This window comes from Polypterus senegalus, chromosome 6 (genome assembly GCF_016835505.1).
Source record: "Polypterus senegalus isolate Bchr_013 chromosome 6, ASM1683550v1, whole genome shotgun sequence".
Classification (NCBI taxonomy): domain Eukaryota; kingdom Metazoa; phylum Chordata; class Cladistia; order Polypteriformes; family Polypteridae; genus Polypterus; species Polypterus senegalus.
In genome coordinates, this window is record NC_053159.1 from 87,307,053 (window position 1) to 87,331,497 (window position 24,445).

The 24,445-nt window shown below is 39.2% G+C and overlaps 1 protein-coding gene across 1 annotated transcript in view; it reads right to left on the minus strand.

Moving 5' to 3' along the window:
- Positions 1 to 5,429: 5,429 nt before the first annotated feature.
- Positions 5,430 to 24,445, minus strand: part of LOC120531252 (contactin-associated protein-like 5) — a 558,720-nt gene continuing 539,704 nt past the window's right edge. The window contains exons 22-24 of the mRNA XM_039756501.1: positions 21,233 to 21,451; positions 16,460 to 16,534; positions 5,430 to 8,971 (exon numbers count right to left, since the gene is read on the minus strand). Of these exons, the coding sequence (XP_039612435.1) occupies positions 8,778 to 8,971; positions 16,460 to 16,534; positions 21,233 to 21,451 (488 nt within the window). The 3' untranslated portion in view covers positions 5,430 to 8,777. The remainder of the gene's footprint in view (positions 8,972 to 16,459; positions 16,535 to 21,232; positions 21,452 to 24,445) is intronic.

The window sequence follows — 24,445 nt, forward strand, 5'->3', positions numbered from 1 at the left end:
GAGGGGTGAATTGGTTTACAGTGTGGAATGACTTTAATCCTCATGATAAAATAGCCATTTTAGGTTTGTGCATGTAGCTAAGTGTATACATCTAGTCAGAAGTACATGGTGGCATGACTTTTGTTTGCTAATTGATTATTTGTGTGTAATGTGATTTATCTACTTAAGCTATGCAAATCTGAAATGATAGCATTCACCATACCGTAGTACTAGAGTAAGGTTTCAATGTTCACCCATCACTGGACCACTAATGGAACCTCTGACTGTCACGGCCTATTGCAAATACTGCATGAACATACTTCTAATGTCATCTTTTCCTTGTTGTTTACCCTCTATGCAACAGACTTCCAGCACAGCACCAGAGCTTGCCTTCTTCAGAAATTCTCAGATGACTCGTCCATCACAGGCTGCATTAATAATGGAGTTGAGTCAGAGAATGGGAAGGTTGCCAATGAGCCTCTGAGACCAATCACCATTCTAGGGAAGGATGTGGAAGTGGTCAAGAGCTACAAGTACCTGGGGGTTCACACGAACACAGACTGGTCTTGACAACACAGTGATGATGTACAAGAAGGGCCAGAGCAGACTGTACTTGCTAAGGCCTTTTGATGTGTGCATTAAGCTTCTGGTTCTACTAGACCATAGTAGCTAGTGTGGTATTCTACACTGCAGATTCCTGGGGTAGCAATCTGACCACAAAAGAAGCACAGCGCCTGAGCAAACTGATCCAGAAAGCCTGCTCCATCACAGGGTGAGCCCTGGATATATTGGAAGCTTTTGTGGAAAAGGGGATGAAGGCAAAATTGGATGTCATCGTGAAAAATCTCCTCCATTAATTGAGGAAGACTCTGTCCTGGAGCACTTTCAGCCAAGGGCTCATTCCATCATGGTGTGCTAAGAAATGCTTTTGGGGGTCTTTTCTACCCTTTGCTCTTAGACAATTCAGTGCTTCCATCCAGGCCCGTCGCGACAAGGCAGGCAAACCAAGCAATTGCTTGGGGCCCCGAGCTGGCCTGGGGCCCCAAGACAATGACTGGTTAAGAATAAAATGCAGCGACAAACTGTGTGAGCGCCCCATTGATAGTGAATGCAGTAAAGTGCAATGACACTGTTATCGGGATCCCCCTCAAAGGGGGCCCCCCTCGCTGACAGCAGCCAGCCAACCACGCGATCTCTGCTGCCGGCAAAATACAAAACTTCCTCGGCAGTCATGAAGTTGAATTATGCTTCAGGAAGCAAAAAAAAGAAAGAAGAGAAAGGAAGAGGAGGATAAGAAAAAACAAGACAGTGGTAAGTGATAAATTACACACATAAAATAGCTCTACTTGTCTTGTACAAATGGTGCAATTTTGCAGCAGGTAGGCTAGCAGAAATATGTATGGCTATGCTGTGGTTCCTTTGCGTGCGTGCGCATGTCCATTTTGCTTGGGGCCCCCAAATTCCTTCAAACGGCCCTGCTTCCATCTGATGTTCTTGTTAAGTTAATTTTCATTTATGTATTTACTTATCATTTGATTGATTGATATATTGCCTGTATTCTTGTTTTTTATGTTTCTGCTGCTGTATGCATTTGAATTTCTACATGGGATTAATAATGCTAATCTAATCTAATCTAATCTAATATAATCTAATCTAATCTAATCTAATCTAATCCTTAGTCCTTGCTTTTCTCCGATTCCCAGACTGCTGCTATGGAGTGGTGACATGTTGCATGTTGATTATCAGATGCAAGCTAGAAATTCACAGTACTCTGTAACCTAAAGTCTTATAAAATATTCACAACCTCCAATTTCAGTTAATGTATATATAGAACTCAACATTATATATAGAATGTTTCAGACTGTCTGGTGTCCCTGTGTGGAAAATATTTAATTTCTGAACTGCAGACTTCTTATAATAAGTTTTAAGTATTTGGTTCAAATGAACCAGTATGAACTGAATTTACAGGACTTTAATCACAGGTATTACAGCACCCCTTCTTGTACACTCTTCCTGTATGATACCAGTAAATTATGCATCTGTTCCAGTCGGTTTCACTTTTGAAAATTTCTCTTTGAATTGTTGTGTGAGGGATATGCTGACAAGTAAAACACAAGATATTGTTAGAGGGAAAAAAATGTTATTAAGTTTTTTACAGTTCAGAACTTAAGTTTACTTTATCATTTGTTTTTAGCTGTTGGGAACAATTCTTGTAGTCAACTGCGCGCTCCGTTGTTGTGTTTTATCAGTGTTTCATTTTTGAGTGCTAAGAAAGGAAAATGGGAGCAGAAGAAATGGAGAGAGAGAGAGGGAATGGGGCCTCGTAAATAAAAGGATGACAAAGAAATCATCTGACTTAAGTTATACTCAGCCAAGCCACGTTGTCCAATAACTACAGTGTCTAAAGCATCGGAATATTTTATTTCCATATTTTTAATTACAGATTCAACTCACAGAGAAGCCTAAGGCACATTTGAAAGAAGCTCCGAAAGGCTAAAACGTTTGACAATGTACATAAATATGGCCCATTCCTTCCAAGGCAACACACATTTTTCAAAGTTGTCTTCTCTCAGTGACTGGCCATGATGTGCTCCTCTGGTCAAATGTTCAATCCACTCTGTAGGACTCTGCTTTTGTGGCTTGAAGTTCCATTTGTCCCAGCTGAGGAGTTTCATTCTTCCTGTAGATGTGTTAACATTTTTATCGAGGTGGTCCCTCTGGGTATGTTGGTCCTGTGACTGTAACATCCTTGTATGGCTCACTTGATGACTGTGTTATCCATACCTCACCATGTACTTTTGTTGATTGGACTGTTTGAGTCATAGTATAATGTTAATGAAGCGATAGTGCTTATCTTGAAAGGTGCTATATTACAATAACAAATGCTGAGTGAATCTCCAGTCACCGCTACTATCCAGTGGGCACTGTTCCACTTGGGTGATTGAGTTTTCCCTCAGATTAGAGTGAGCGCATGAGCAATAGGGTTAGTGTTCAGTCCAGGTTTAGTTCTCAGCCCAAGCCCCTGTAACCCAGTGATGTATAGGGGGCTTCAGTAATGAATGGATGAACAAACCTTAACATTAAAAACTGAAGAGAGGTACCATGGGTGCAATTTTTCCATCACTCTTGTCATTCTTCTTGTTCTCCTGTTTTATTTTTGCACTGTTTTGTTGTATTCATGATGCCCAAATGTAAGGGTTATTACCTTCTAGAAGCATAAATATAACAGAGTCTGTTACAGTACTGCAATAGCAAATTCTTTTCATTGTTTATTTTTTTTAACTAAAATCATCTTCTTTAATCTTCACAAGTAAACCATACTTGTTACAAGGCACTACAAAAATCACAATAACAATCTACAGATTTTGAGAAAACACATGACACTGAGAAATCCAGCAGACAAAGCTGTAAAAATGGCTTTTTAATAAATATACAATATTTACACCGTAATGACTTCTGTACAACTTTAGCCATATAAAATCAAAAAAGTGAATAAATATATAGCAGAGGTTACATTTTTACAGCTCCTTAAAAGGATTTTACACTTACAAAAGAATGTGTTCAGGCAACAGGTTCATTGTCACGCTTGTACTGCAAACGTGCAGATGTGAAAACAAAAGGAATTATGGGAAGTCATATTTGTATATGTGATATTTCTGAAAAGGTGGACAGTTTGGACTGATTTTTTGCAGCACTTTGATTTGGAACAAAAAACAAGCCGGCTGTTACTGCTCTTGTCAAACAAGGTGCGCAGTAATTGGTCATCATGACGGAGTTAAATAAGCGGAATAAGTGAAGAAACGTGGACACAATCTGACAGGAGTGGGATATTTAAAGCCTCGTTGAATATGACTGACTCTAAGCCAGTGTGACCAAAAGGAGCCCTTTCTGTACGAGATACCCTGTGAATCTGCATAAACCTATTGCCTGAAGTCATTTTCATGCCACTGTTTTCCCGTTACTTCACAGATGACAACAAACTGTGTGACCAAAAACAATATTGCATACAAAAATTACCTTTTTTCTATACTTGGGCCAAGATGTGCTTAAGTCAATTTAAAATGAACAATCAAGTCTTTTTCTGTTAGCATACAAATTACCATGGAGCTCTGATGATGACTGCAACAGAGCAAAATCTCATTTCTTTAAAGAACATCTGCCCTAAAATAAGAGTTTAACTTACCATTTTAATTCCTGCACTAATGCTGCCCAAATAACCTGCTCTCCCAGCTCAGCCAACACACTTAGTCGAAGGGTGGAATGTAGTTGGCGAACGGAGTAAGCAAATGAGTTATGATATCAGGTTAGAGGGTGAATGAAGTTGAGCGAATCCCAGGCATGGGGCAACACTGGCCTGCTAATGGGGTGATGTTCCAATACTGAGTTGGCACTGGCGTTGTTTCACTTTGTTACTTTGCTTTTGTAAGACTGCACTGTTCCAGTTTTGGCTCAACAAACGCATTATTTTTGGCTCAAGGCAGACAAATCATTCTTGTGGTGTTAATGTTCTGCCTAGGAATTCGGTATGATTTTCTGGGCATTGAAGGAAATGAAAAATGTGTCTGAGGTTTATATACTATCCAAGGGTGTCTAGCTGGAAAAGGAGACAATAAAGCTATGACTCTAACATGTTTGATGTTTTGCATCCTTATATGAATTGGTCATTGATCGGGGAATATCAAGCAAGCTGAACGCACCTTCTTTAATACATCTTATTGTCTTAAGTTTCACTTGTACTTTTCCTTTTGGGGGACTACCAAGTTACAGCTGTTATAGCAAGATAAACAGAGAGCACCCATTTTAACAGGAGAAGTGTGAGGCACAAGTCATTCACCCTCATTGCCAAGAATCATTTAAATTAGTACTTATGTGTGTGGACTCCTTTGTTTTAAAGATGCACAGATACTGCACCTTTTTTTACATGAAATTCTCCTAAAATTGAGTGGCACATAACAGATAATAAAAAAAGTATGGCGCAAATTAGGCCGCAGAAGTTTCCTTTGTACTCTCAATTTCAAATATTTACTTTAATTTCCATTCTGGCTGCTGCTTATCAGTAAAAACATTTTGCCTTTATCGCATTTTTTTCACAATTTGTTATTGACATAGAATGTTTTAAAATTACAGAATTCCTCTGTTTGACTTTTAATTATTTATGCTATTTTTTGCAATGTTTTGAAAATGCATTTGGAATGAACTGTTATGAAACATTCTTTCTTTCTTTTGTACTTTCTACTTTACTGCATTATATTTAATTTCATAAATTTGTCACTTAGTACTCTTATAGAATATCATTTAGAAACAACAGTGAACTTCAGAAGGAATCCACCTTAATAAAAGGTTAAATGGACAACACATAGCATTTATATATATATATATATATATATATATATATATATATATATATATATATATATATATATATATATATATATATAAAAATGCTTTGTGTTGTCCATTTGTCATGCACAAACTGATGAACCACAGGGCCTTGACCTTTGAACTTGTTCTTGTTTGAGAGTTAAAGATGTGATATATGCTCTTGTAGCAAAAAATCGGAGGTGCGAGCTACCCAACAAAATAATATGGCCTTGACTTCTTTTCACAAATAGTGAATAGTGGTCACTATAGTGGTCACAAATAGTGAATAGTGGTCCAGGAACAGTGGTAACATCTGCTGAGGGTGAAGCACATTGCAATGACCAATCAGACATACGTCAACTGCGGGTTAGACAATGCAGATGGACAAACACAGACAGCTGCCTGCAGAAATTTTATGATACCCCAAGCCATCATGCTCTATGGCATGTGCAGATCCATAACTGATATCCAAATGTGCAGCAACAGTGGACAACGTAACTCGTTGGTTTTTACTGCTAGATACCTGCCCGCCATTACTGCACACTTTCCGTTGACCATAACATCCTCTTGCCACTCCTGAAGGGCAGTTCTAGCCTGAACTGAACCTACCACCACTTCTCCAACATGTGTTCTCTGGAGATTAATCCAGTTACCTGCTTTCACATTTCTGGGGTGTTTCTGAAAGTTCTGCACTTGCTTTCCTTCTGTCAGGGTATCCTATTCTGAATATGTTTTGAATCTGTTGGGGGTTTTATATCCTAATGAATCTGTTGCTTTCATTTTTTTTTAAATATACTCATGGCTTTTATTTGGGCCGTTACATAGCCACCATTTTGACAGCACAATTGTTGATTTGTGTTGCTATGACCATCCCAAAGTGGGCATGTCATCAGAGGTCTTGACCGGTCAATAAAAACGCAACGCGATAAAACCTCAGCTAAGAGATACACTTCCTCATCGGACTACAGAGATCCCAAAAATCTTCAAACCTTTTTGAAAATGTTCTTTGTTTTGTTTCTCTGGTTTTTGAACCCTCTGCAGTATTTCTGACTTTTGTCTTGCGATTCTTGGAGGTTTTTTTGACTATGTCCTTGTCTTCCAGTCACCCTCTGAAATCTCGTGCCTGCTGGGCATAGTGCCTTTCTTTCAATGCATGTATGATTTTGCTAGATCACCTAAAGTTTCAAAAGAACAACATGTGGATGTTGATGATATGCAGCTCTATTGTATGTGACAATCCCCTCCATAACAAACTTACTAAACTAACTAAATAAAAGAAGTGTTTCTCTTTCACAAACACTTTCAAATCTTGTTAAGTTTGCCTGTACTCAATGTCAAATCCTTACAGACTAGCCTAAGAATCATATTTGAACTTTGAATATTATGTGTCAGTTGCAGTGTGCCTTTGATCGTGTCAGCACTAACCTATAATCAAAATTCGTATCTACATCTCCAATTCATTAATAAATGTATCTATTTATGTCATCATTACTGTTGGGTTCAACTACTGTAGTTATCTTTGTAATTGTATTCCCACAGAAATAACAAATAGAATAAAAGTAATTCAGAATGCTGCTGATGAAGTCTTGAACTGGAGTACGCACAATGACTAAATCACAACTCTATTGGCTAAACTGCAATGGCTTCCTGTCTGTTCTAGAACTGAGTTGCTGCAGATTAACAGAGTTGTAACCTCCAACACCTCACATTAACTTCTGCATGTTGTGTCCCATTTACAATTTCCAAAATCAGAAATTTAACTCTGCAGTTTAAAAACTTTGATATGCAAGTCTTGTGTAATTCAGCTTTTTTGGCAACTACTTTCTAGACCTCCCTGGCCAAGTCTGCTGCTGAAGTTGGTCCTAACGCTCACCCCAAGACTGAAGATTCACCTTTTAGAACGACTAAATCCTGTATATAACTTGTCATTTCTGCTGTGCAGTATTATCTACTTTCCATTCTACTATTGCACATTCAGAACACTGTTTCATTCAGACCTTCTCCATATGCTGTTGTATTGTAATAGTGAAGGTTTTTTTATTTTTCTTATCCCTCTTACTACTTGCTCCTTTGTAATGTTCACTGCTTGCTGTAAAAGTCTTTTTATAAATTTAAGATCGACTCACTGAATAAAATTGCTGCTATATTTTCTAATTAAAAGCTTATATTTATCTTTCATCATATTATTTTTGACTGTTGGCTTTTCCATAACAGACAAAGTGGCTCTGCCTTCTTTACGCCAGTTGGACTGTTGGATTTGGCCCACTGTGACCTTGTACTGGTTGAAGTAATTAATGACAGGGATAAAATGAATGGATGAGTTCAATCATAAAGTACTGTGACATTGCAATACCCATGGTGTATATCCAACACAGGTTTGGCAAATGGATGGAACTTAATGTTGGGATATATATTAGTCTTCAAGACATTTCAGTATTTTTGGGTTTTGTGCATATAAAATTAAAAATGCTTTGATTTGTGATTAAGCTTTATAAAAGATTACTGAGCACATCCAGTCCTGCATTCATTTGAGAAAGCAACAGCTGAGTATAACATTACAGTATATCACTGTCAACTAAATTAAGTCTGTGATAAAAAAAAACAAAAAAGTAGGCGCCAAACAACTTTTTTTTTGGTCATATTAGCACATTTCTGTAAATTATCACTTTAAAAAAAGAAAAAAAAAACTATTTCCATGAGGCACTTTTGGACATTAAATCTTTATAATCAAATAGTTTTTCGACTAATTTCTTCATAGAGATTTTAACCCCATCGCTGCATGTTAAGGTAGAAAATGGGATTGCACACTGCCTGCACAGCAATGTAAAAATCACTCAGAGCATGGAAACATTTAACCTGTCAATTGTTATTTAGCCTCTGTTGACACAGAGACACGGTATTTTAACACACAAATGTGCAAAGAATCAATTTAGTTTAGTTAGTGTTGTTTTCCACTGTGTCTTTACTTGCATTTAAAGTGAATGAAAACATCAAAGGCTCGGCATGCTTTGAGATGGCACTGCCTTTTCAGTTTGCATTGTCGGGTTTGATCTTTCTTCTCTTTGCGTCACAGAAAGAAAAAGAAATTAAAAAAGGAAGGAAGTAAGACCCCTGAAATCCATTCACAAGCTCTTGCAGCATCTTATTTTCCCCTTTTACTCTGCTATTGTCATAGTGTTGCACTTTGGAGATGGGACTGTTCCTATCTGTCTCTCCTTCTCTCTATTCTACATGTGGTAGAACATCCTGACAGGTGGGTTTCTTGTGTTTCCTCTAACCAACAACTAAAAAAAGCATCCGTCAGAGCAGGCAATGTTTCTGGCACTCTTGCAGATTTCAAGAGGATACCCACACTGTTTCACAGGATCCTGCATCATTGTTGGAGCAGGCAAATTAACAGGGAACCGAAGGGTGACGACTAACATTTGCAGACGTAGTCAGATGAAATATTCCTTCTTATTGCATCCTGCAGTGCTTTGTAGATCCACATCATTCCGCAATGCTCGCTCAAGACCTTCTCGATGTTCCTTATCTTTTGAAACGGCCTGGTGCATGTTTCTTTGTAAGTGTAAGAAGCGTGTCATGACTGCAATAATGCAGAATGTGATGAAAATCACCACAGCAATTACACCTGTGGAGAGAAAGCAGAGGGAAGGTCAAAAGGGTGACTTGGGCATTTAGATGCCACTCTGATATATTTCTACACCGCGAAAATGGAAAACAACATTCATCCTGGATGTTCCATTACAGAAAACTGACAAACCCCAACCCACACAATTTCATTATGCTGTTGTTGCAGTCTGCAAGAAAAACAATAATCGAGTTAATGGAAACTGAGATGCTTCTGTATTTTTAGGCTCATTTACAGTCATGCTTGAAAGTCCGTGAACTGTGATTGATATTTTAAAGGTGATCAATATTTTACATACTGTATTGCTGAGATATTTTATGAACCTGAACTTTTAATGAATATCCTAAAGAGATTTATAGATGTAAAGGATAATTATCGTCATGTGTACAGAGTACTGTCAAATTCATACTTGTATGTGCTGATCATCATGGAACATGCTTCAAGTACCATAACTAGTGAGTATAACTACCTTACCTAGTTCAGAGTCCTCTAATTGTTGCTTCTTTTCTTTTCTTTTCTTTCTGTTACTTCTTCCTGTTTTTTAATTGTCTTCTTGACCTCAGGGTTTCACTACACTGCACGACATTTCCATGATGTTCAAGTATAATCTTCATTTACATAATATTAGATTTTGGGTACAGTTATGGTTGGCCCATGACAGTCAGCCATGTAGTATAGAGATTTCCTGAACTTAAAAATGGATTTGACTGTCCAAGAACAGCATTTGGGGGTGGCAAGTGGGGCGACCTCCCCAGGCCCCATGCCTAAGGGGGCCCCACTTTTGAGGTCTGCGTGTCCTGTTCGAGCGGATTTGTCAAGTTATATTCTCCAGTTATATTTTGATAAAGTCTGCGTGTTATCTTGCAAAAGTTTAGTTGAATACTGCAATGAGAAAATTATTTTTATTAAATTTGCACGCAAGTTTATAGTCTACACATACCGGTGACAGCGTTTGACGTAACCGGACCCGCGTGAGGTTGGTCAGCCCCAGGCCCCACACACCCCTAAGGCCTCCTTTGTGACTGTCATATTTAACAAATCAGCAGATATTTTTGTTTGAGAAAGTGAATAAGCTCCTTTCAATCATTAACTTGTGGCATCTCCTTGAACAGCAATAACTTTACATGGCCTCTTGGACCAATCATCAGCCTCAGACTTCATGCTGGTGGAATTTTGTTTCCACTCTTCTATACAATACTCTACCAGTGCTGTGAGTTTTGCAGGGTGTCCTGAATGGAGCGCTGTCTTCAGGTCCTGGCATTTCAAAGAGATTCAGGACAAGACTTTGACTTGCCCATTTCAGAACATAGACCCACATCTTCCAACATCACTCTTTAGTTGCCTTAGTTGAATGCTTTTGATTGTTGTCTTGCTGAAACATCCATTTTGTGCCCAGCTTGAATTTTCAGACTAATGGCTTGACATTCTTCCTTGATCTTTCTAAGAATTTCTTATTTCCTCAATGATGTTTTCAGTGAAGAACGACACCTAGATAGATCAGCACTCCCACCATTATGTTCGATAGAAGGGATAGGGTTTTGTTTGTGGTAGGCTGTGTTGCCATTGGCTCTCTTGTTGTGACCAGATAGTTCAGGTTTGGACTCTTCTATCCAGCGAACATACTTCCAGGTCTCTGGCAAACTTCAAATGGACAGCTTTGTTCCCTTTTTGAAATAATGGGGATCGTTTCTTTCTTATGGGTTCTTCATATTATTATTGACCTATGCAATGCTACTCTAGAGGTATTTATAGATGGAAAATTGTATGCTAAAACGTTACAAGATGACTCTTTTGAGAAAAAGAAAATAATATGTATGTTTTTGCAAATCCAGATTTAATTATCATATAAGTTTTTTGTCTTTGAAGTCTCACCAGAAAGTGAATCACCCTGGTGTTATCAGGGATGCTCTGCCAGTCTACTTTACTGACGTTTGGTACTCGAGGTGGACCATTGACTAAATAATCAAATAATAAAATAAAATAAAAAGCTAAATACTTTACCTAAATGGATAGATAAAAACTGTCATCCTGTTATCAAAGTAGAAGACAAGGAATTGAGAGACATCATTTGAGTTGCACTGGGAGATTCATTTTATAATCTGCTCATTTAGACAAAAAGAGATTTTTCATCACAATGAGAGTCACTGAAAATGAGCATACAGTATTGGAGAAAGAAGAGTGTCGCCTTTATGGGGGATTATTGGACATCTATAAGCAATGACAACAAGCTGGATGTCAAAACACACTTTTCTGATGAAGAGTGGAATTTACAATCTTTTGCATTAACTGTGAGAAATTCTACAGAGTGCCACTACACAGAGGCAAGTGTGCAACATTGCCAAGACGTCACAAAGTAAAAGTTAACCACACTTGGAACAAACAGTGCTTGTAATGCTGCGCCAAGATTATGTCCGTATAAACATCTACCTTGTATTGTGCACAGTTTGCAAAGAATGGTTACTGTATTCCTGTACAACAGTGGGTTTGATGGTATTTTGGCCAAATGTCGCAGAATTATTGGTCGTTTCAAGTACTGTCTATTAAATAACCAGGAATTATGACACAAGAAAGTTACACATAAACAAAAAAAGGTACCACTTGTTCATGATGTGGTGACGGGCAATTCAACACTTGATATGGTCAAGTGGATTCTGTGAAACTGGACCAGCAAAACAGCAGTAGCCATGTTAAATAAATCTGAGTTCTCTAAGCTGCAGAAGATGGAGGAACTCCTTGAACCTTCCAGGCTTTTATCTATTTCCCTTTCTTTGTGCTTAGTGTGTGTATGTTTTGAGTATGTAGTCTCTCTACATGGTCATTCACCTTGTTATCTGTGTTTGTATTCCCATGTACTGGCAGTATACTTGTACAAAAGTAGTAAATGAATCAAATCTTTAAAACAGTATGCCTTCCATTACAGATATGTACTGTGAGGAGAGAAATACATGTCCTGTTCAGTCGTGTTGCCAGCACTGAGTCACTTCTTCAGAGCCATGCAGCCCTCAGAAGATGATCCACTTTACATTGTGAGGTTCAAGAAAACATTTACTGAAGACCTAGCTCAGCGGAAAGAAAACACCAACTTCAAATGGCCCATGACTGCCACTGCACTAAACACCATGTTCAAGGACCTAAAGTGTCTCCCCAAAGCTCAAAGAGTGAGGTGTAGAATTCCATAAGCAACCTGATGAAGGAGGACAGGAACACACAACATCTATCTGCTGAGATAGTAGGGGAACAGTCACCAAAGAAGAGGAAGATACCCATCATGTTGCTTTTGTCTTCTTATTCAGACATAGATGATGAAGTGGAATCTATACCAAAAAAGCTTGACAGATATAAATCGCAGTACAATCCTAAGATGGATGCATGCTCACTGAAGTAGTGGTCAAAAAGAAGAGAGTCACTTCACAACCTAGTAAACATCGCAAACAAGTACATCTCATCACCTCTAATGACAGTGCCTTGTAAAAGGTTACTCTCACTTTCAGGACACATCATCCAAAAAAAAAAACAAAAAAAAAAAACGAGCTGCTTTGTCATCTGTTCATGTGAACAGACTGGTATGTCAGAGTGGCTGGCTTGTTTAAAGATGGAGTAGGCCCTGTTTCAAAGTGTTTAAAGTACTTCCAATTTTACAGATTGTTTTTTTCCTTTTGCAAAGAGTGAACTGTTGAGAGAATGAACTATTTTAAAATTCAAATGGCATGTTAACACAGTTTAACCTAAGATTTTTTGTTGTTATTTATGTAGCTACTTATAATATATTGACTTCATTTTCTTATTGCCTTCTTTTCATCAAATATTCTATGAAGGCATTCAGATTTATGTTGGACTTGCTCAAGTTGTATTTTGTTAAAAGTATATGTTTCAGGTCATTGATTAAGTTTAAAATGATGCCATTAAGGTGGAGTGGTGGCTCGGAGGCACATCTGCACATCTATCTGGAAGGTTGCCGGTTCGAAACCCCATTGGGCCCTTGAACAAGGCCCTTAACCTGCAATTACTCTAGGGGTTCCGTACAATGGCTGACCCTGTGCTCTGACCCCAAGGGGTATGCAAAAAATAACAAATTCCTAATACAAGAAATTGTATAAGGCAAATAAAAATAATAAATCGTTTAACATTCCCCTGCATTAATTCTACATAAATCATGTGATTCAGTTTTTATTTATTTAATAATTTGTGAGTTTATTATTACAAATTTTAATTTAGGTGTGATTAATCTCGTTAATTTCATAAAACTTTAAAAGTAACAGGCATGATGGAGAAACATTTTTTATATCCATACTTCTTTGTATTTTCAGCCTACTTATTCAGTTTTGTACATTTTGTAACTTAACTCTGTGTATCTCTACTCTGTGTTAAATACTAAATGTTGACAATGACAAGGACATTTCCAGCTCTATACAAGAGATTATTTAACCTTAAATTTGGCTCATAAGAATATAAGCAATTTGACAGTTAAGAGGAGACCTTTTTTTCAGCTAACAGCTAAGCTACTCCAATATACCATCCAGAGTTTTCTTAAAGGTTGTCAAGGTTTCTGCTTCAGCTACTTATCTTGGTAGTTTGTTCCAGAGTCCCACAACTCTTCCTGCCCTCAGTTTTAAATGCACTTACCCTTAATTTCCACTGATGTCCTTGAGTATGTGATTCACAATTAAGCTGAAAGAATGTTGCTGTATCTACTTTATTAATGTCTTTGAGGATTTTGAAGCCCTGGATTAGATCTCCATGCAGGCTTCTCTGCTCGAGCCCAAACAGGTTTTACAATTAAACATGTCCCTAAGTCCAGGGATACACTTGGTTCCTCTCTTCTGCTGCTATGATTTTCTTGTACCATGGTGACCAGAACTGACAGTACTCCAGATATGGTTTAACTAGTTTGTTGTACACTGTGACCATAACGTCTTTTGATTTATATTCAACAGTTCTTATGATATAACCTAACATTTTATTTGCCTTTTTAAGGCTCAATGGCAACTCTGTTCTGTACCGGGAACTGAGAAGGATGGCTGCTAGGGCTCTGAGGGCAGATAAAGAGGCATTTGTTAGAGGAATCTGTGAGCAAGTGACACACCATCTGTGGTTTAGTGACCCATATCCTGCTTACAGAAAAATCTAAGCATTACACACATTTGAATCTGTATCCTTGGAGAGTCGCAGTCAGGGCAGCTGATGAAATGGTCCTAACGGATGACACTGCAGTTGTGACCTGCTGGGCTGCCTACTTTGAGCAGTTGTTCAAAGATGATCCTCCGGCTAGGACATTGGATATCTCTGGGTCCACTGTTCTTGAGGCTGATCCTCCAATTAGCTGTGAACCACCCAATCTCACTGAGATTGCACAGGCGGTGAACCAACTGGGGGGGAAGGGACTGCAGGGGCCTGTGGTATCCAGGGTGAATTTCTCCACGCAAGTAAGGCTGTCCTCCTGGCATTGCAAGCAATCTTTGCCTCCATTTGGGAGACTGGCATCATCCCAACTGACTGGAAAACGGGACTCGTCATCCCTATCTGGAAAGGGAAGGGTGATCGCCTGGATTGCAGCAACTACAGGGGGATAAAACTGCTCTTGGTGCCGGATAAGGTCCTTGCTAGGGTCGTCCTCTATAGGATCCGTGATCACTTGCTCACCAACCAGTGACCAGAACAGTCTGGTTTTATGCCTAAGAAGTCTACCGTCGACCACATCCTGGCACTGAGAGTTCTCATGGAGCGCAAATGTGAATATCGGCAGAGTTTCTTTGCAGCCTTTGTCGATTTTCGCAAAGCGTTCAACTCAGTTGATCTAGCTGCCCTGACATCCTAAGGGTTCGCGGGATCCCCTCGAGGTTGCTGGATATCATGGCCGGCTTGTACACTGGCACTGTGAGTGCTGTGCAGAGTGGAGGCAGGACCTCTGCGTTTTTCCCAGTTGATTCTGGGGTTCGTCAGGGGTGTGTTTTTGCTCCTACTCTGTTCAATGCTTGTATGGACTGGGTGTTGGGAAAGGTTGTGGGGTCCAGCGGTTCTGAGGCATCTGTTGGTTAAAAAGATTCATGGATCTTGACTTTGCTGACGATGCTGTGATCTTCGCGGTGTCAATGGAGGCTCTGATCGGGGCACTCGAGAGACTGAGCGAGGAGACTGAGTGTCCTTGATAAAAACCAAGATCCAGGCCTTTAATGAGCTCATGGGCTCAGCCATTAGCAGTGTGTATGTCTGTGGAGAGAGTGTCGACCTTGTCAAGAAGTTTACTTACCTTGGCAGTGACATTCATGTCTCTGGTGACTCTTTCTATGAAGTCAGTAGACGGAATGGGAGACCATGGGGGGTCATGAGGTCGCTGGAAAGGGGTGTGTGATGCTCCTGATATCTATGCAAAAGGACGAAGGTCCAAGTCTTTAGACTCCTGGTGCTTCCTGTCTTGCTATATGGTTGCAAGACATGGATGCTATCCAGTGACCTGAGATGAAGACTGGACTCCTTTGGTACTGTGTCTCTCTGGAAAATCCTTGGATACCATTGGTTTGACTTTGTGCCGAATGAGCGGTTGATCATGGAGTCCTGAATGAGGCACATTACCTGCATTGTGAGAGAACGTCAGTTATGGCACTACGGCCATGTGGCGCATTTTCCTGAGGGTGATCAGGCTCGCAGTATCCACATTGTTGGCAACCCGGGTGTCTGGACCAGGCCAAGGGGCCACCCATGTAACACCTGGCTGTGGCAGATACAGGGTAATTTCTGGAGGGTGGGACTGGACTGCATGTCTGCCTGGGGGTTTGCAAACCGGGAGCCCGAGTTGTTATGTCGTGTAGTGGGTGCAGCAACGCACTGTACCAGTGCATGCTCCCTAACTTGACTTGACTTGACTTTAAGCGCAGATGCACCTTGCTTAGATGATAAAAATGTTTTGTCAACATGAACCCCTAAATCCTTTTCAAAACTTGCTTCCTTTATGACAGTATCTCCCATCCTGTATCTATAATTGGCGTTCCTTTTGCCCATGTGCACTTTGCACTTTCTATATTAAACTGCATTCTCCAGAAGGTCAACCAGTTCTGAAGGTTGTCCAGGTCTTTCTGAATTGTTTTTGATGCCTCCTCAGTGTCTACCATTGCACCAATTTTAGTGTCTACAAATTTCACAAGCTTACCAACTATACCAGAATCAATGTCATTAATATAAATCAGAAAAAGTAACAGTCCAAGGATAGACCCCTGTGGAACAAGTCTTATCTTATCTTATTCTCAAACGTGATAAATCAAATTCATTGGAACAGATGGGCTAGTTCCTGTCAGGCAGGACCATACCAAAACTACACAGACGTGATGAGAACATGCAAACTCCAAAAAGGCAGTGACAGGGCTAGGGTTTGAACCAGGACTAGGCTGAGGCAGCACTGTGATCCACCCTGCAGCTCCATGTCACATGTATACTGCATATATTCAACATTTTCTTGAGACTTCCACAAACAGTAAAAGACAATAAATATCTCACCTCCTATGACCGCTGAGTCACTCTGTATTGCATTCATGAGTGGTTCTCTTTCATTGTCAGCTTTTTCTGAATGATCTGTAACAAGAGGACAACATTTACACAATAACTCACAAGTAGAGGCTCAAAGTTGAAAGAAAAATGTCATAAGAACAAGCTAAGTATTACACATTTATAGGACCAGGGATGTGCAGTCAGGGGAGGCAGGGTTAGGGTTCATCATGAAAAGTAAAAAAAACTAATAATGATAACATAAAATACATTTTTCCACTGGTCTGTGCTATAAATTTGTTTTCTGTATGAGAACAATAATTTTGATAATTTTTATAGTCAAAATCACTGAATTTGCGCATTTCCTATTCAAATACAGGGGAGAAACGCGAGGTGCGGCAGCGACGAGCCTCACCTCACCTCAAACTGTGCTATCCCTCACACACTGGTTTGATGCACAGATCTGGCGCTTGCCTGTTGCTGTCTCTCTGTATGTCGCCAATATAATGTTTGCAGACACGTTAATTATACACCCTGACTTTACATAGTCTGGTTAATATCTTTAATGAATGTGTGTGACATATTTAGTCTTGCTGATTGGGTATAAAACCGCAGTGAAAAGGCATAAGGTGAGACAGACAGCACTGTGCCACTCTGAAGGGGGTGAATTTGAGCCCAACAGGTGCTCGTTGCTGCTGTTCTCCTACACAGAGGCTCTAGGTGCCAATAAGTTAACAATATCAGAAAATCAAGTGCACTGCAGCGGTCCATTTATTTTTATTTTTTGTTCTGACTGAATGCCAAAATGGAAGATTAAGATTTTTAAAACTAAAGGAAAATAAGGAGGACTTTTACAAGAAAGTAATGGAGATTTTTGTGGAGAAGGATAGGCGCATGGACTTCATTAACAATTAAAGGTAAGACAATAAATGGTTTTCAACTTTATAAAAAAAATGTGATCAGGCTGAAAAAAAAACAATCCAATATTTAAAAACTAAAATTTGACCTTAAATAAAATATTCTTTTGTTGTTCTTGTTATCCTTTTGTTGAACAGTCTGTATTAAAATTGATTAAAGCATCAGAATTAAAAGCTTTTAAAAACAACTAAATATTTCAATTGAGGTCAAAATTGAAATCCTTTTTTTGTACACCACTCAATACTTTCATTTGTATTGAATGAGTATGAATTATGGAATTGCAACTGCAAATTTAGAACACATGGAGGGTGCAGAGCAAATGCGCTCCCTCCTGCCGCTAAAAATGTAATGTTCTTTCTTAGCCAAATATGTACCTTACCTATGTGTGTGTAAAGAATGCTGATGAGATATGAAACATAACCAGTAGTCAATGTGCATGCTGCCAATTGAATAGTGAAAAAAACTACTCTTTTGGGTTTATATATTTGTAAATCAGACTCTGAAGGAGTCAGTGCCTCACCAGGCATGAACATTACCGCACATCACTGCCTTGGGCTAATGGAGAGTGAGGGTCCACAGACATTTACTTTCTCTAGGGTTTTTCCTTCTTGAGGTTTTTGTTTTCCTCTTTTGTGTTTTCCTTTGGCCTCAGCTATAAGTATCATTAAAATAAAAAACACTATCCCATCTGCAGTGGGCTGGCGCCCTGCCAGGGATTTGTTCCTGCCTTGCGCACTGTGCCTGCTAGGATTGGCTCCAGCAGACCCCTGTGACCCTGTGTTAGGGTATAGCAGGTTGGAAAATGACTGACTGACTGACTGATATTATCCCATTATCATGTCTAGGAAAAATTAGTAATGGATTTCAGCCACTTTTCAGTTGTTCAGCATACTTTATTGTTTGCGTATTTTATTGACATTATTATTTAGTAACATTTTACTGGTAACTATTTTTTCTTTATATATATATACAGTATATATATTGATGGCAACTGATTTTTTATGTAAAGAATATTGAGCTGTATTTAATGTATGAAAAGACTAGGTCTGGGAAAGTGAATGCGTTAATTTTTGCGATTAATATGGCCTGTTTAATGTGTTAAAAAATATTGTCACATCCTGGGCTGGCAATAAGGCTAATGCCTCAGGCAGTGCTTTGGTCAGGGCAGCATTTTCACATAATTTTTTTGTTAACATTACAAAACAATAATACAAAAATGTTAAGTGTGTACCTAAACAATTATATACACATCCTGTACCATATTTTATGAAATAAAATTTTCTTTTAAAGGTTTAGCATTTCGTATTACATGGTTCACAACTATATGTCACATGTCAATATGTAGCACTGGTGTTCATTTACTTGATTTCTGCATACTGACACATGTGCAGGAGAGTAGGAGGAAAAGGTTAATGGCAGTCCTAGTGCAAAGCTAGAGAAAAGTCGTGAAGGTAAAAACTACGTTTTTTTCTTTTTTCCATTTCATGTTTCTGTAAGAAGATTGAATCAAAGTCATATTATGTAAGTACTAAATAAGTTATCTTTGAGTGTCACTAAAACCAAAATAAGGCTCTAGTACCTCTGTACTTAGCTTGCCAGTCTGCCAGCCAGCTACAGTGCTGATTGCCCTAATATAATGAGAAAAATCTATGAAGTAAAAGTGTAATGATTATCCCTACCCATGATTCAAATTTTTAGTATCTTCACTAATTTACCATCTAAGTAATGCATGGTGTCAGTTTTTAAGCGAGATGGCAGTTATGGAGATCTTTTTTAGCATGTCAGGAGCAAAGATGTAATCAGGGAAGTTTTTCCAACCTTTTTTCTGTAACCCAAAAAAATCCCAAAACAAAAAACTATTACATCTCTTAGACTTGTTGAACTGTCCGAAAGAGTGAGACAGGGGGCAGCTAAAACAAAAGCAGTTCTAAGATTGCTGGTCACAGACAGAGCATGGGGTTCCAGTTCTCTTCAGGAATTAATAATCCATTATCTATCTATTGTATTATAATGGAGAATGAAAAATTAGGCATTTGAATGAAGAAATATTAACTAAGTTAAGGACTGCGCAAAATTCATTTGTTATCTGTACAAAAGAAGTAGTGAGGCAGCCTTTTTGCTGTTATACACCAAAAATCTGGAATACTTTTACCAATAGAGATTTGCCAGGCTAACACTGTGGAACATTTTAAGAAACTGCTAAAAACTTAATGTGGCTTTTTCATAGCTTCACTTTAGTTGTACTCCTAATAGACTATACAAACATAGAATTATCATATTTTTCAGAGGTTTGCAATTTTTACTAATCTCTACTTTTCTCTGCCTTCCTTTCCAATTCTTCTGTGGTGGTGATTTGTGCCATCACCTCCTGACTGAGGCACTGTGATGCTTGAATAAAGGTGGGTGCTCTAGCTGCCCACGAGACCCACTGCATCAAATTCTCTGGTGCAAAGCCTGGAAACAATGAGGAATGATTTAAGAACATTTACGTGAGGGGCTGGATGGTCCTTTTGGGTATGAAACCCCTGTAACATCTAGCATTGTGTGATTGGGAGGCAGCTAAAGGGCGTGAATAATAGTAGTACCACGCCAGACCAGGGAGTGGCAAGCTGCACTGACTTTCTCACTCAGTCTTCGGCAGGCCATCCATGGGAAATTCTGCTCACTTCTGGCACCTATGATGACGTCACTTCCGGCACCGGTACCATTGATGACGTCACCGCTGGTACCAACACCATTGATGATGTCACCTCCGGCTCTGGTGCTATTGATGAGGTCCCTTCCGGTCCTGGGGGTATTAATAACATCACTTCCGGTTCCAGGCCTTTAAAGCCACAATATTGACAAGTCAATTCTGTTTTGGATTTAAACCTGTAAAGAACTCAATACAAATTACCCATTTGCAGCCAGCAGGTACAATATATGGGTGGTTGCCCCAAACCTTTTTGATGTCTTTGGACTATTCTTGTGACACAGTATAACGTCTAAAGAACAAGTCTGAATTTGTTGCTTAAAAGAAAGAAGAAACTTTCAGACAGTAAGAAAAACCTGTTCCACTGACACCTACATAGAAGTTGTAAACATTTTGAGGGCTACAGTGAAAAGCTGAGTTGGTAGAATTTTAAAGGACATAAGTTATGTCTAGCCTGGATTGGTCAAAGAGAGGCCTGAACATGACAGGGGCTCAGTCTTACACTTTGACATCTCTTTACCCAAGAGATACAACAAGGAACTAGAAGATGGCATAAATTCAGGCCAATACAGAAGCCCAAGTTAGCTGTCAATTCCATCCATCTAGAGTCCGTGTTGGATCAGAGTCTGGTTCCCTGTCTCTTTCTCTCATTCCATCATTCATGAACCACGGCAGATCAAAGACCAATCAGCTTACTGAGACAGATTCCCCTGATCATCTAGACATATTGCCTGGTTTGACTCCTAGCAAGCTGCTACCTGTCAAGGTTATATTGGCAACATTTTAAAACACTCATTTTACTCTGCTTCTGTTTTGGGCATATTTAGGAACATTAAGTTAATCTACACTGCATGAATAAAAGTGCAGACATTCTCTCCTGCTTCTTGTAGTAATCTGTTTTGTTATCTAGTGCCATCGATAAAAAAAGGGCAAAAGTAGCAGTCATCACTAACAGTGACCAGAAAGTGTAGTTACAGATTGAAGTTGCATTTTTGTGACAGTCTGGTAAAAGTAAACATACTATAGCGGGGATTTGGGGCACTATGTTCAAGTCTTCTAAAGAGTCAGAAAGTGAGAATAGCGCCACCCTAGGGCTCATCCAAATTTTAACGTATATAGTGCTTTTCAAATCTATCTATCTACTACAGATATTGTCTGTCACTAATGATTCTTACCTGATAAGGAATGTGTGGTTGTGAATGTGTTCAGGTCAGCAGGTATCGACGAGCCACAGTTTGATTCCAACAAATGGCCTTTCACGGTCACAAGGGCACCTGCTTGTTGGTGCAACGCTGCCTTCAGAGGAGCAATTTGATTAAACTGGACAGATGAAAGACAGCCAATGAAGCCCTGCATTCCTGCAAACATTACCTCACGGTCCATACTGGGACTGCCTGAAAAACAAAATAAAACACTGGGATATAAATTCATCAAGCAACAATCTCATCTGCACAAAATAATTTTCCTTATGAACTTGTTGCACAATACTTTGCCACCTTAACAGCAAAAGTGTTCGGGGAGTTTTGTGGAAAATCTATTTAATATAGTATCTTTCAAACTAAGCAATATAACAGAGTGCCTTACAAAACTACCAATAACTTAAACAACATCTCTGTGACTTCTCATAGATTTATAGTGTATAGAAGACAGTCAAGTTTGACAAAAGATGTTAATCTCAATGCATTGCCTTAACATTGAAATGAAATGAGTTTATTTCTTTCCCCTTCCAAAGAGGGACACTTTTTCATCCTGGCTGTGGCTATTGTGATTTCTGTTGCTAGGTAATATCCTGCGATTACATCAGGCTTAGGGAATGTTTCTCTGTGGAAGTGCTGAGAACAAAGGATTTCAGCTTGTCAAATGCATTTACCATACAATATGCCAGGTGTTCAGCTTTTGTCATTTTCATACTCGTTTGTGAGCTTCTTTCAGAGGCCAAATCTTGCAGTATCTGTGTCTCACAAGTGAGAGCCAGAGTGTAGTAATATTAAAAAGACAAATTAAGATTCGAATTGTTTTATTCATTCATTTTGTGAACCTGCTTCTTCGTTTCATGGTGACACTGAGCTGGAGGATACCTGAGCAATACCGGGCACAAGAAAGGAACCAACTCTATATAAGCGGCAATCGGAGGGTCCTATTAGTGCTCCAGTGTTGGCTGAACATTAAAATCTTGCTCTGGCACTTTGAAATATGTAAAAAATTAGCTATTTAGAATGCTATCACTTAAGTAAATCACATTTTACAGAGAATCGCAACCTACAAGCAACAGCTACGCCACATTGTACTTCTGACCAGCATTACACAGAAGATCCACTTTTCATGAGACATGTAAACTGTTTCTGTCATCTATGTGAATAAATTTAAGTTCCCATTATACTTCATGAAATGTCCAACATTTTTCAGTGGTAGTCTACATTTACATAATCTTAGTATGTTACAGACAAGCACATCACAAACCTGTGAGCATCAGTCATGTACTTTGACATCCTTTGTAACTCAGAACACTCTGTGACTTATCATAAGAAAAATCAAATATGTTAATATTTGTGTAAATAAATTACAGGAAGACTTCTCTGTGTGTAAAAAATTGACATCCAATAAAAGCAGCTAGGGAAAAACTTTCTGTATTCATTAATAAAGTACTTCTGATTGTCACTGCCTGTTTAACTAAGACATTCTGTATTAGAACATTAGAACATTAGAACAATCTAGACAAGAACAGGCTATTCAGCCCAACAAAGCTCGCCAGTCCTATCCACTTACCGGTATTATTTGAATCCAGCACACTACTAAGGAGATGAGATCATGAAATATTTAAATACCAGGAACGGTGCACTGCTCAATATCGTGCAGTGAATACACTTGACTTGAACATTTAAAGTTTTTATACTCTTTCTCTGTACGTTTACCATTCGTTTGCTCAGAGGTCAATGCGCTTGCTGCTTCCTGAGCAGCTCTCCTTTTCTCCTCCCTTGCTGCCCGCTTCCCCTCTTCTTTCGTTTGCATCTTTTTGTGTTAAAACTCATTAAGTCAGTTTTTATGTTGCAATTACTTGTATGTTTTCCTTAATTTTTCACGTAAGCTGGCACTTAAGTGTTCAATCTGCCTCAAGAATGATTTAAAATATAAAGAGGTAGGGGAAGTGATGGTGAACGTGGTAGGGAATGAGAACACCGCCTTGCTGGCTGCTGCCGAGAGTTGATTCTACAAATAAAAATAAAAATAACCTTGGAGGTCAATGATCACCCCCGAAAGCAGATAGTAGATGTCACGTAGTATATTCCAAATATTAGGTCAATAGTTCAAACGGTTTGCGAGCTGCAGGTGATTTAAACTCCTGAACGGACAAACGAATAGCCACAGTATCGTATTATATACAGTGCAACCTCGGGTCATGAGCGTAATTCGTTCCAAAACTCTGGTCGCAACCCGATTTAGTTATGACCCGAAGTAATTTCCCCCATAGGATTATATGTAAATACAATTAATCCATTCCGGACCTTACGAGCTGTATGTAAATATATATTTTTTAAGATTTTTAAGCACAAAAATAGTTAATTATACCATAGAATGCACAGTGTAATAGTAAACTAAATGTAAAAACATTGAATAACACTGAGAAAACCTTGAACAGAGAAAACTAACCTTACAGTCTCTTTAAAAACAAGCCCGGTGCATTCTTTAACTGCCTTCTCAGCCTTATTGCCTTTTTTAACTGCCTTCTCGCTCTCTCTCTCTCTCTCGCTCGCTCGCTCGCTGCACAGGGAGAGACTGAACACGTGCAGAAATCATTGGCGCGCACGAACTGGAAGGGAAACTGGCTTGTTCGTCACCCGAGTGTGTGATCGTGAACAGATGCAAAAGTTTGGCAAACTTTTTGGTTTTAACCCGATTTGTATGTGGTCCGAGACATTCGTGACCTGAGGTTCCACTGTATAAATATTTTAACTGTGGTATTATACATACAAAGTCCTATTTAGGTATAAATATTTGCGAAATCTTTTAATATGTTTAAATATTTTGGGACCTTAAGATATATAAAACCTATAAGCGTGTCCCCTGTCTTCTTCCCCCCAGCACTTCCTGGTGTGGCGGAAGTGCTGGGCTCCAGGGTTGTTCAGGCACCGGGGCGCCGCCTGGCAGTGGCCACGGGTCCCTACAGGGCTGGGCTTCCAAGCCCTTTACCCGTGGCCCCCAACATAACCAGGGCGGTCACCCCCTCGCGGTCTGGAGGAGGTACAAGCCCTCCTCCGGTCCTCCTGGGCGTCCTGGCCGGGCTTCAGACCTGGCCGGATGCCACAATTGTTATTTTGTTATATTCACCTGTATTGTGATGTTGAACTGACCTGTGCACATGACAGACTCCCTCATAGCTTGTTGTAATA